General features: G+C 41.2%; 1 protein-coding gene across 1 annotated transcript in view; it reads left to right on the forward strand.

Moving 5' to 3' along the window:
* KDM5B (lysine demethylase 5B) overlaps window positions 1-13,313 on the forward strand; it is a 55,519-nt gene that overhangs the window by 11,259 nt on the left and 30,947 nt on the right. Inside the window, exons 2-7 of the mRNA XM_027665732.1 lie at window positions 1,436-1,513; window positions 2,532-2,654; window positions 3,499-3,669; window positions 9,017-9,151; window positions 11,930-12,023; window positions 13,170-13,273. Of these exons, the coding sequence (XP_027521533.1) occupies window positions 1,436-1,513; window positions 2,532-2,654; window positions 3,499-3,669; window positions 9,017-9,151; window positions 11,930-12,023; window positions 13,170-13,273 (705 nt within the window). The remainder of the gene's footprint in view (window positions 1-1,435; window positions 1,514-2,531; window positions 2,655-3,498; window positions 3,670-9,016; window positions 9,152-11,929; window positions 12,024-13,169; window positions 13,274-13,313) is intronic.

The raw sequence follows: 13,313 nt of genomic DNA on the forward strand, positions 1-13,313 counted from the left end.
ATTTGGTGTTCTGGCAAAGAAAATGGGCAGTAAGAGAAGAGTTAATGCCACTGAGTTGTTTGAGAACATTTTGTTGTTGGGTACCAGACTTAGTCTTAAGGTTAAAAGCAGGAAAATAATTGAGAAATGTGTCCACTGGTCGAGGGTTGAGTGTCCTTTTGGTAATTTGCCATCCTGACCCCCTACCATTGTCTAAATTTCCGGTTCAAATTTTAATTGCAACTGGCCTTGTCAAGTCTTGATGTGCTGCAAGTGCCTTGTAGGATCAGAAAGCTTTTGTTACCAATTTTGAGATATGGATTAGTCAACCCAAGCTTGATAAAGCCTGTGGATTGGTGTCCATCTGCTCTTCAGGTTCTCCACACTCTTGGTGACTCTTGTGTCTTGTTTGCTCTGTAAGATAATTGCTTTGCAAACTATTTATGGTTGATTTTAATGCTGGTTTTCATATCCTCTGTGTCTGCTAAATTAACAAATATTGTGTTTATGATGCTGGTCTTACTTCAGTTGCTGCCAACATTGAGGAAAGGTAGTTTTTTTTCCTGGTGCAAAGCTCTTGTCTTACACCACTATCAGTAGCTCTCTTGTGCATTATCTTCATTCTGTAATTAGTGATAATAAGATAAGTTTATATGCAATAAATTCCTGTCAAGTTTAAATGAAATCTAATTTGGTTTTGTGAATCTGTGTATTGCCAAACCAAGCATGTGTGATAGATGTCAGAGATCTGAAAGATAAAATGGCTTTATAGTTGTGTTTATAAATAACACTGCCAGGTGCGGGTATTTTATCAAAGTAATAATAATTTTTTTTTTTTTAATTGATCATATTCTAGCTCTTCCTGAATATTTGCAGCCAAGGTATTTGTCAGGCACTGGCACAGGCTGCCCAGGGCAGTGGTGGAGTCACTGTCCCTGCAAGTGTTCAAAAGATGTGTGGATGTGGCACTTGGGGACATGGTTTAGTGGTGACCATGGTGCTGCTGCTGCTTAAGGGTTGGACTCAATGATCTTAAAGGGCTTCTCCAACCTTAACAATCCCGGGACTCTGTGGAGTCTCACAGTGCAGGACAGGTCGTTAGTTCCAAAATGTGATTGATTTTGTGGTTCCATTACCTGTTTTAAAGGCACAGGGAACTATTTTAAGGTGCAGACAATGACACTCACTTGATGTATCTCACTCTTCCTGCTCTCTGGGCTTGTTCCCTGTGAAGGCACTTGGAGCCCGGAGCAGCCCCGGTTGGACGTGCAGCATGGGCCATGCTGACGGGTTGGGGTCCAGCTGTCACACTCCCACCGTGAGCTGGAGGGGCTCCAGAGCCTTTGGAGGCTACAGGGGCCTGTTCCATGCTTCAGCTTCACCTGGCTTTTGATTGTCACAGAGAGAAATTTCCTTCCTTTTCCTGGTCTTTTGATGGAACGCTTCTGTTTTCCAGGACTGGCAGCCTCCCTTCGCCTGCGATGTCGACAAACTTCACTTCACCCCAAGGATCCAGAGGCTCAATGAACTGGAGGTAAACTGGAAAGCTGGGCATTGCTTCTGCTCCTAAACGTGCCACTGTGTTTTTGAGAGGTGCTGTTTGCCAGAGGACTGGCCATGAGCTGACAGCACTCGGGACCTCTGAACAGCAGTTTTTAATTAGCACAGAAATTCCTCTGTTTCAGAACCTAGTTCAGAACATTCTATGCATAAAAAGTATAGCTAATGCTCATTAAAAGAATGTAATTCAGGCCTTTTCCACACAGAAGTGCTTCTAAGTGGTTAAACTCAAACTCTCCAGTGCCACAGATCTGTGTCTGCGTTTTGCACACATACAGCATCTTTCAAAAGGAGAAGAGATTAAACACTTGGAGTGCTTTAAAAATAACCAGCCTTTTGGAAGAAACAATTGCAAAATCTGGATTCAGTTGGTTGAAATTTGCTGTTCACAAGCACTTTCATTCACTGCTTCCATGAATTGAGACTAGAAAGGGAGCGTGAGGAGCCCTGGTTGGCTCGGTGCTGGTACCAGTTGGGATGGTGGTGACTCTGTGCCTGATTTTTCTCCTGATTCTTTCTAAAGTCCTGACTTGGTCATGTGAAATGTCAAGGAAAGGGCTCAGATTTGGGATGGTAAGAGAGGGAGTTGTGTGACCACAGGCTGTTCAGAGCTCCCTGGAGTTTACAGACAAACGTTGCTATTTTTTACCTTAAGAATAGAAAATGTGATGAAAATAAAATGTGTCAAAATTTAAGTTACTGTTATTTAACATAGCAGCAGCACAGTGATCTTACTGAGGGAATTACTGTGCAACCAGCAATTATTAATGCAATAAATGCAATAAATCCCAACAATGCAGCTGATTTAGGGAGTTTTTAGCATTGCTTGGCTGTTCTCAGAAAGTACTTTTCTCAGTGCAGTAAGAAGTAACAAAAACTGACTTGAGAAAAGACACAATTTATTTTTCTTCAGATGATAAGAGGGAAAAATGCAAATGACCCTTGCAGAGGGCAAAGTCAGACAGTTCACTTGTTTGTTTGTTTGTTTGCAGGCCCAAACTCGTGTAAAACTGAATTTTCTGGACCAGATTGCAAAGTTTTGGGAGCTTCAAGGATGCACACTGAAAATTCCACATGTGGAGAGGAAGATCTTGGATTTATTTCAGCTTAATAGAGTAAGACTGTTAGGGAGAAACTCGTGCTGAAAAGCTGCTGAGTTATCTCAGTTCCTGGGATGGTATCCCAGCTGGTCAGGCGAGATTTTGGGGTGTATCTAAGCTGGAAAAAGTATTTCTTTTTTTCAGCTAACACAGCTAACGTGACAGTAAGAATACATTGTCATGGAAAGATAGTAAGTAATACACTATCATGGAAGTTCTCATGTGAGCTTGGAGATCATGTTAAATTTCCAGCTCTTCTTTAAAGTTGAACTTCAGTGTAAACAGGTCAAGAATAAGCTTAGGCTTAACTGGAAAAAGTTCATGGACAATGACAGCAGGGAGAGAAAAAATTTTCCATTAGAAATATGTGAGAAAAAAAATCCAATTACTTTTAGGATGAAACTTGTTAAACTTCTGTAGAAATTCATGTATTCTGATAGTTAGAGATGGGATTCTCTGACCCCAAAGGTATGGTCTCTCTCCTTTGTGTTTAGGGGAGTTTTTATTGTGGTTTTTTGAGCTTATTTCATAACACTTATTCCAGTGAGAACTGAGTGTCCTGTGCTAGAAAGCTGGGTTGGGATACAAAGTGACAAATTGCAGCTAAAAAATTCTCAGAGTGGGCTGAGTGACTGTTTGCACACAGAACTCAGGAACTGACTTGTTTGTAATTCTTGAATAGGTTATGTGTTACATATTCCAGTTATTGCCTTAAAAAAACTTTTATGTGTTGTGGGGCTTTTTTTAAAATCTGTATTTTTCTGGTTTAAAATGTCAGTTGTGGTGTTGTCCCGCCTTTTTCCTTAAACGCTGATAATTTTATTATTAAATATATGAGCATTTTATTTTCACTTTTTAGCTAGTTGCAGAACAAGGAGGATTTGATGTAGTTTGCAAGGAGAGAAAATGGACCAAAATAGCCACGAGGATGGGATTTGCTCCTGGCAAAGCCGTGGGCTCTCACATCCGGGCGCACTACGAGCGAATCCTCTACCCCTACAACTTATTCCAGTCGGGAGCGAGTCTCTTGGTAAGCTACACTGAGTCCAGTTAATTTAGCAACCAGTCTGTCAGGGCTCTCTTAATTACTGGAACATTTGTGAAGCTGCATTTCATGCTTAGTGTCATGCAGGTGACCAGATGCATTGTGTGATGAAGGCAGTTCAGAAAGCCACAGGCAGACTTTTAATTAAAAGTGAAATTCTTAGCATTAGTCTTCCAGGTAAGCTCTTACTCCTGCTTTGAACACCACCTGTTTGTATTTTCTCTCTGCAGTTTACAGAAGCTTCCTGATAACAGACTTTCAGGCTTCCTGTAGTAGTTTCTGTAATGCCAAGTACTGCTAATCCATGGAACAACCCAGGTCTGTCTCTCTGCCAGAAAAATGCTGTGGGTCTGTGTCCCATACCCAGAGGGACCCAGGGACTGTGCAAACCATGGCAGTGTTGTGACAGTAACTCACCTCACGTTCACCAGGGGTGACAAGTTGAAGAATGCATCCTGGCTGTTGCAGTGGGGCCGACAGTGTGGCTTGTGACTTTTTCCAAACTTAAATCTTCATCCTTCCTGGATCAATCATCAATCCTTGATTTGACCATTAAACCAAAACTCAGGGTTTGTTGAGAGTGGAGACCATGTAATCTCTAATGAAGAATAGGCTTTCTCTTTTAGAGCAGTAGGCATTTATTTGGAAAACCAAAACAGGTTGCAGTTGCCAACATCCATTTTTATTTCTTTGCAATATTCTTTCCATGATGATCTTTCAAAGACAGGAGTGTTGACCTTTTTTAAGCAATAAAAGCCCTAATCCTGTTACAAGCTTTTGTCTGTGTACAGAAATCAACACAGGCCTTTACACAAAGCTGCAGAAATGAGAGAGGGATTTGATACACGTTCAGAGAGGATAGAATTAGACTTTTTATTTGGGCAGTGATGATCAATTCTCAGTGAAAAACAACTAAATTCTGCAGATCCCTCAGAAAGAGGGGTCTTTTGCAAACAGTGGATAAGAACAAAATAGAGTTGAACATAAAAATCTTTGAGCTAAGGAAACTACTGGATCAAAAGTATTTTGGCTTCCCTCAAACACATTCTTGTTAAGCAATGGAAAGCAGCACCATTTTCTGAAGACATTTCATTGAAAACTCGGCATTTTTATTAGGTCTGGAAACCGTGATTTCTCTTTGGGTTTTTTTGAGCTCATGTGTTTGTTACATCTGACGTTGCTGCCGTATTTTTGAGGTGCAATTGCACAGGGAAAGATCTAATTAAAGTTGTAGTGCAGTGAATGTGGTTCCACAGTACCCTGGAAACGGGGCTTCCCTGAGAGCGTCTGTCACACAATTAATACTCACATTCATGGCTTGCTCAGTATTTTAAACCCTTTCAGAAAAGAAAAACCTTCTTAAATGAGGACATGCTTCTTTTTAAATGTTACTTTTCAAGCTCTGTCTTGCAATGGGCACCTGACATTTGTTCAAACTGATGTGGAGACAGTTCTGGACAAGTGATGCATGTAAGGGTAATTTATTTTTTTTACTTCCTCCACACCCCCACTCCAAGCTGTTAAAATATTCCCCTTCTGTATGTGGCAGACACAGATTTTTGAATGACCTGAGAGAATCCATGGGAATATGTTGGGCTTAACTCACTTTTCACTCTAATTTGACTTTTTTTTTCTTCGTGACAACCTTGTCTTCCAAGTGAGTTTGTTTTGCAAAACGTTTTTTGCGGAAGAATCTCAGATGAGATTCTTTCTGACTTCCTTCCACGTGTTCTCAGTAAGTGATGCTTTCTCAGATGCTTCTTGTGTAGGTGTCCATTATTGTGTGTCTGTTCAGTGTTTTGCTGGGAACCTAAGCACCTGAGTTGTGTTTTTGAAGAAGTTGGATGTGACAGCTGTCACTTGGAGATGCTTCCTCCTCGTGATGCTTCAACAGCCTTTTGAGAGAAGCCCTTCATGCAGCTTGAGTGGTCATCCAGACAAGATTAGTGCTTGCATTCACTGATTCCTTTGATTTACTTTTTTCCGTTGTTTGTTAGTACTTGAAATATTCATTGGGGTTTTTTTTCCTGCAAAAGTGAAGAATAATGGAATGGTGTAGTTTCCACTGTTGACTGTGCCATAACTTAAATCTAATCCAGATCTGAGCATAGCATTAACTGTTTGTATGGCTTAAATACATGTTAAACTGTCTTCAGGAGTTATTTTGACACATATCCCAGTTGGAGATATTTCTATCTACATACTGAAACAGTGAAACTCTCTGGAGCTGTTCAGAGGGGGATGGACAGGAATAACATGTTTTTGTTAAAACTCTTGTTCAGTCCCAGAGCAAAAATTCCTTAAATCAGCCAGTTTCTAATACTCAAAGCAGCTCTCCACAAGGGGGGTGTTTATTTTCTTATCTTGAAGCATTGGATTAGACAGGCCTTGGGTGTTTTGTCTCCAGAGCAGTTGCAGTGAACTTGTCAATACTGGTTCTGTACCTCACATTCCTGCCTGTAGTAACCATCTGTGATACTGCAGAGTCATACTCTGTGCCCAGAGGGATAAATGTTCCCCTACCTGAACTGAGGTGTCTGGAATCTTCTGTCAGTGCATCTTCTGTGATGCATTGCCCAGATGTTTGATGATTTAAGCAGTCATCTCCAGCTGCAGTTTGGGGGGCTCGAGATGGTCTTGCTCCTGTTTTTCAGTGAATCCAGCAGGTTCAGTAACTGTGGGTCTGGTCTCTTTTCCAAACTAAGGCTTTAGTGACCTGAGTAGGATTTTGTATGTGTGTGCCTCTAATAAAGATCTTTCAGTGTGAAATAGTTCTCTGGCACCCTTTATTGTTCTTGGAGAAAAATGAGCACCTCTGGAGTTTGATGGTTCTTACCCTCCATGGATAAGTAGTAGGGGTAGACTTGTTGTGTTCTGCAAGTACAGGGAGCCTGACTGATTGGCTTATGTGTAAATTATTCTAATTTAATTACTACTAATAAACATCTAAACCTGGAGGAGATAAATTGCATCCTTTTTTCCCCCCCATCTTTTGACATCCTGGAGGCCTTGTGACCATTCCTTCTGTGTCCTCTGTCTGCTAAAGGAGCTGCTCCTTTTTGGTTTCAGCTGATGGGCTTTCAACTTGTTGTCTGCCACCACTGGGAGTTCAAGGATCATATGTGCAGCCATCTTCTTGGAATATAACAAGATGATGATCACTGTGTGTGGGATGAGCTTATGGTGAATGTTGGTAGAAGTTCAGCCTTGCCAGAGGCTGCCTGGGAGAGGGAAGGACTGGAGAGATGTCATCTGTGTCCTTAGTTGAAGACAGTTGATCTGGTCAGTGCAGGAGTAAAGGAGGTTCAGAGGAATTCTCATCCATAACACAGGGCTTACAGTTCTAGGTCTTCTCTAGGTGCAGTTGAAATGGTTAATTAACAGCCATTTCATGGCACTGCTTTGCCTCAGGTTATGGAGGCACTGGGAAATGTTTGTGCATAAATAGTTGGTGAAACCTCAGTATTTAGGAAATGTGCTCTGGTGTTTTTCAGTGAATGTTCATTTTTTGGTGGTGGGTTTTTTTTCCTTGGCACTGAAGTGAGGCAAGTTACACTCACTATCTGTTGGTTTTCCAGGTTTCCTTACCATTTTGATTAGGAAAACTTGTTTGCCTTCTACATCTTTATTTTCAAGGATCATATGTCCTCTATTACCAGAAGGAGTAGAAACTTTTTGTTTTTCTTTTGGTGAAAAATTTGGATTTCACTTGAGGACACAGTTCAAGGAATCAGATTTTATGGAAGTTCTTGTCTTTCATTTTCATCATTTTTCTACTCACTTGCTTTTTCTGCTTGTCCGTTTTCTGTTCTGAGAAATTGTTATTTTTTTTACTTTCCTCCACTGATGTTGATGTGAAATAATTCCCATCATCTTTGGTAGATGCCTTATCCCTGGAAACATTCAAAGCCAGGTTGGATGGTGTTCAACCCGGTCTAGTGGAAGGTGTCCCTGCCCATGGCAGGGGCTTAGAACGAGGTGATCTTTAAAGTCCCTTCCGACCCAAACCATCCTGTGATCCTGTGATTCTCCTTCCAGTGTGAGCCTTAAGGGGACAAGCTCTTGGGAAGGGCCAGCTGCTCTGGGCTGCAGGTACCCACAACCTGCCCACCTTGGAGTGTCAGCCAGGACTCGCCGCTCGTGTGCGCGAGCTGCAAAGTTGAGTGTTTTTGTGTATTTAATGTGGAAATGAAGTCCCCCCTTTGCTTTCAGAGAATAAATCTAGAGCTTACGAAGTCCAGGACTAAAGGCAGTGTGAAAGAAAATAGCAGTCTTGGAGGTTTCTTTGGTCAGAGTTGTGGGCTGTCTGTGGTTAATCTCATCCTGCTGCCCGTGACCGATACTGAAATTTTGTTAAATACGTAATTCTTTCAGCATAGACTTGTCTTCTAAAATACCACTTTTCTCTCCTTTTCCATCCCCCCTTCTGGCTGTCATTTGTTCCTGAAAGTCTGATTTCTGTGCTGTCCACAGAGTATCATCATCCTCACACCACTGCAGTGGTTCTTCACTGTTCTCTCTTGCTGAGAAAATGCTTCTGACAGGAACAGGGGAAATGTGGATCCAGCAATTCCTGTGAATTACTTCCTGACAACACAAGACTTCTTCTTTCTGTTGGATTTGTTGTTTACTCGTTAAAAGCTGTTATATTTTGTCTGCTGTTACTGAGTGTTGTGTGGCTTGACAAACGGGGAATTGTTATTAATTATTCAGTTTCTTGCCAAAAATGTGCACAGTTTTCAGCAATTAAATATGTTCATTCAGCAACTTGAAAGAACTAAAACTGGTTTTGCATCTTTTCCCTTCTGCTCTTAATTCATGGAGCAGTTGTCCTCTCCAAAACATGGAAGAAGGGAACTCCAGCGATGGCCATTGGACAAGGCTGTATTTCAGTTAGGACAAGGATGTTTGATAGGCTGTAATTTACTTTTATATTGTTGGCATCACAGCAATGCAACCTGAGGACACTGCAGCAGTTCCAGAGTGCTGGTGATCCAGTCTGAAAAAGCCCCATCTGCTAGAAGAGTTGAGGTTGGGATTTCACATAGAGGAATGTTCAGTGCTCATAACACTTAAAGGATGACTTCAGCTTGCTTTAAGATCCTTTATTATGGTTATTGCAGTCACTAAACGGGCAGGAAAAATTGAATTTGTAACTTGTTCAAATAGGTAATTCTACCATTGTCATACATGCTGTTTTATTAGCTCAGCACAGTAATTATCAGAGCCCTGTCTCTGTTCTTTCCCACGAGCCAGGAAATTGTTCTGCACAGAATTTGTGTTGGAGGTGGAGGCAGAAAAAATGTAGTAACCAAGTTGTGTCTCTTTTTAGTGCTTGCAGAAACCGGATCTCAGCAGTGACACGAAGGACAAGGAGTACAAGCCCCACGACATCCCCCAGAGACAGTCGGTTCCGCCGTCGGAGACCTGCCCGCCCGCGCGCCGAGCCAAGCGCCTGACGGCCGAGGTGAGGGCTCAGCTCTGGGGGCACAGCCTGAGCCTTTAGAAAGGCACAAATCCTAAAAAAAACGGGCTAAGAATTGCGTGGTGCTCTAACAGTTGTGTTACCGAGGTTTGGAGTTCTGGGAGGCTCTGCTGTGGGAGCTGTTTAGGGGTGTGTACAGTAATGTTTTTAGCATGGTAGTAAATACTGTGAGGCTCTTCGATTAAAATACAGGTGACAAGTTCTGGAAATGAAGCAGCTTTGATCTGTTGTTCTCAGCCAGTGAGCTGCAGTTATTCTTTAAATGTGCTGTGAGGTTTCTGTACATCTTTCATGAGCTGAAGCCAGCTGTTGGAGCAGGGAGGGGTTTGGTTGTACCATTAGCATTGTTGAATTTCATTTTTCACTCTTGAATTCTATCAATTTCTGATAACTTACCCATGCAATGTAAGGGAAAAATGCATAACCTGAAGTCAATGTCGTTTTATACAATCTTAAATGTGCTTAAGAAATAATATTTATTTGGATAAGCATAAAATGTATTGATTATATCTCAATGTCTTCTGTGAAGACGTATTTTAGGAGATCATGATGTGTCTCCCTTATTGCTGGAAAACAGTAATACTGTGGCTCCAGCCTTTCCAGCCTGATGATCCTGTCTCCAGAGAGTTCCTATTTCTTTTGTTGGAGTAGATGAAGAGAAGGGAAGGATGTTCCCAGGAGAGGGTCTGATTAGTGGTGACATCATGAGTTAGGAAGGTCACGGTTCGCTTCAGATTCTTGTTAACTCCCATTGTTCTAGTCTTGTTTTTTATTAGTAGCAATAGTACAGCTTAGTTGTTGCAAATTCTGCCTGTAATTATGCTTAGTTAATGAGTTACAATTAAGGGTTTCCAAAGCTTTTCCACTCAAATACCTGGTTACAAGTGGATTTGTAATTCTGAGCAAACCTCGGTAGTTTGGGCTGAAGCTTTCCATTTGGAGTGTCTGCCTGTGGTTACAGGATGCTTGTTCTCATGGATCCCTTAAGGATTAACAGCAAGACAAATATACACTAAAATTCCAGCTGTTTCTCTGGTAGTGGTGTCAGATGGCACTAACAAAGAGGGCACATTTTTATGATTTTGGTGGAAACCAACTGCTCATCCTGAACTAAAAGGCAAGGCTGCCCTCTCAGCTCTTGCCCCAAGCACCACTGGTGTCATGCACCTAATTTTTGTGGAAAAAAAATCCTTGATTGAGAATAGAATTGGAACACACGGTGCTAAGGCTCAATTGAACAGCAGGAACTGACTGGCTTAGCAAGGAGCTGCAGTGTTTTAAGACAATAATTTCCACAAGATTTGTTAATGTGAACATTTCCGTACCATTTCAGTGCAGTGAGCCACAGTGATTAAATCCATTTTATTCAATACTGAAGCTCCAAGCAGCTGGCATTTGCACCGACCTCATTGCAAAGGAGTAATGCTTGTTCTTGTGTCCCAACTTTTTGAGATATGCAAGGATTTGTCAGTGTCTTAAACTGTAAATCTTAAATTCATTCTCTTGTTTACCAGTTTGACGTTTCCTGCTTTTCAAAGGCTGCCCATAAACCTCTGAAAGAAGTGAACCACAGAGAAGTACTGCAAATTATTCTGTCCTGTAGGATAAGTGTTAGCTTGCAGTTGTAAGACACACAGTTTTACCTGGCCCTTTCTTACCTGCTGAGTAAACAGCCAGGAGAAAACGTTGATGAGAAAAGAAAAGGGCAGTGCCTGTCATAGGCTGTGTTTGGAATGCAAAGGGTTTAGGTGCTTGATGTGGGAAAGTTTGGTGTGAAAGACTACAATAATGCTGGGGAGGTGACAGTGAGATGAGTTGATGTGATAAAAGGCTCAGGCCAAAAACAAGAGCTGCTCAGTGTTGACTAAGGCACAGAATAAGACACAGAGAAGCTGGAGATGCAGAAGCTGGGGGTCTGTCTCTTCACTGCTGGAGGCTCAGGGCCCACTGGCCCTCAGGCAGAACTGTTGCATACAACAAACAGCTTCTTTTTTTGCATATCTTAAGCAGTGGGATTGATGCCTGGTCTGATGGAGACATTTAGACAAAGAGAATATGAAAAGTGATGGGGAAATAATGTCAAAACCAGCTCTGTAAAAATCCAAATCAAACAACCAAAGCCTACAAAAACCCCCAAAGTGAACAACAGCCCCTGCCCCTTGGAGTACCTGGTTCTGTGTTCAGTCCTGCCTTAGACCTGTGCCACAGACCCCATTTTTGGGGGTTCAGGGAGTGGCTGATAGTGACTGACTTGTTGCATGACCTCATTCCTTAAGGAGTTAAGCTTAAAAAATACAACGTTGGAGAAATCTCTCATAATGCTGAGAAATTTGAGAATTGTTCTTCCACAGTCTCAAAACTTCAGGGAAGAAATGTATAAATTAAATGGAAAAACACTATTCTGTGTTGAAAGCTCCCCAATGCACCAACTAAGGTCCTTGCTGGAGCATGTTCTGCTTCTCAAGAGCACTAGAGAATCTGTGAAAGCCCAGAGTTCCTTGTTCCTTTGCTTCTTATTGGGTCCCACTGAAAGCAAACCCAAAGCCTGGTATCATTATTGGCATGGTCTTTTTGTAGGATTTGCTTTCAAATCTCCAGTGTTGTTCCCTGTATTATTTCTCTCTGAACTGTTCTAAGTAATTGAAGTGTTTCAGAACTTCAGGTGTCTGTTTAGATTTGTTGGTTTGTAAGGATTAAATGTTTCTGAGTTTGATTGAAAAGCCTGAGTCCCCCTGTCTGATTTTTTTCCCTTTTTTTAAGGCAACCAATATTAAAACTGAGTCTGACCCTCCAGAAGCCAGAACTCACAATCTGAGACGCAGGATGGGATGTGCCCCTCCAAAGAGTGACACTGGTGAGTGAAACACAACCTGAATGCAGCTTCTGTTACTTTGTACAAACATGTTTTAAGACCACAGTTAAATTCAGCAGTTGGAACTATTCAAAGTATTAAAAAAAAACAAAACAAAACCAACCAAAACCCAACTTTCTGTTAATTTAATTTTAAAATTGGATTTTATGGTAAAAGCTCTTTTAAGGGTTGGAAGTACTTTTTGTTTTTCTTGTAGAAGCTACTTCCAGTTGAGAAAAACCTACTTTTTCAAACTTGGGTGTCCCTTCCAGAGCAATTGGAAATGAGATTGGAGCCATATTTCTGTTCTGTATTTTAAATAACATCAGTCCACGAGCTTTAAGTAGAGGAAACTCTTTTAAGAATGTATGAGATTTCAGACACTTTTGGCAAAGGATTTGGATTTGAAATCAGGAAATTAAACTCATGAAGGCAAAAGTTGATACTATGTTTTGGGCTTAATGATAAAGTTCCCACAATATGATTAAATTGCTGCTATCAACAGTCCTGAGTCTGTTGTTATCTGTCCTCACGAAATAATCATTTCAGACTGAGAAGCAAAATTTAATGCCATCAAACAGAAGAATAAGCTTGTTGACAGATAATTTGGCCAAATAAATATAGGGACCATTTACAACTATGCAATTATTTAAATTACCTGAGCAGTCTGTAAGTCTCCTTTGTTCATTCAAAATCCTTTTTTCAAGAATTTGTTTAGATCGGGGTGTTTTGTAACTTGATTTTTTTTCTTCAAGGAGTCTGTAAACTTCCCCCCTCCCCAAGAGTAGAAGGAAAAAGCTCTTGACAGCATTTATTAACACCACATGGAAACAAAATCTTAGCTTATGAATCTGCTCATAATTTAATTTAAATTAATTGAAACGGGACTTAAACACTGTGGGCTCTGTAGTTAGTGCTGGCTCGTGGTGTTGTGCTTGGGTTTTCAGGTAACACCAACTTTCTGGGGGCACTGCAGGTGTTCAAATCTTGCCTTAAGTTCACTGAATCAAGTGTGGGGGGGATAACAAGTAATTCAGCAAATAACTTGGTGTGATGGAGTCTAACAAGTAATAAATAAAACAAACAATAACAACGAATGTTAAGCATTGAAACGTTTTGTAACATTCATTTTTTTTTCCCGTTGCCCAGACAAGGAAATGCGCAGCCTGGTGAAACTCCCTGAGAAGAAAGAACTTTCTGGGGAGCCAGAGAAGGACAAATCCAAAGTGAGATCTAAAAAACCCACCAATGCTGTGAGTACCCACTGGCTTCTTGCTGCCCTGTGTGGATTGC

The sequence above is a fragment of the Corapipo altera genome, unplaced genomic scaffold (genome assembly GCF_003945725.1).
Source record: "Corapipo altera isolate COAL_440 unplaced genomic scaffold, ASM394572v1 202, whole genome shotgun sequence".
Classification (NCBI taxonomy): domain Eukaryota; kingdom Metazoa; phylum Chordata; class Aves; order Passeriformes; family Pipridae; genus Corapipo; species Corapipo altera.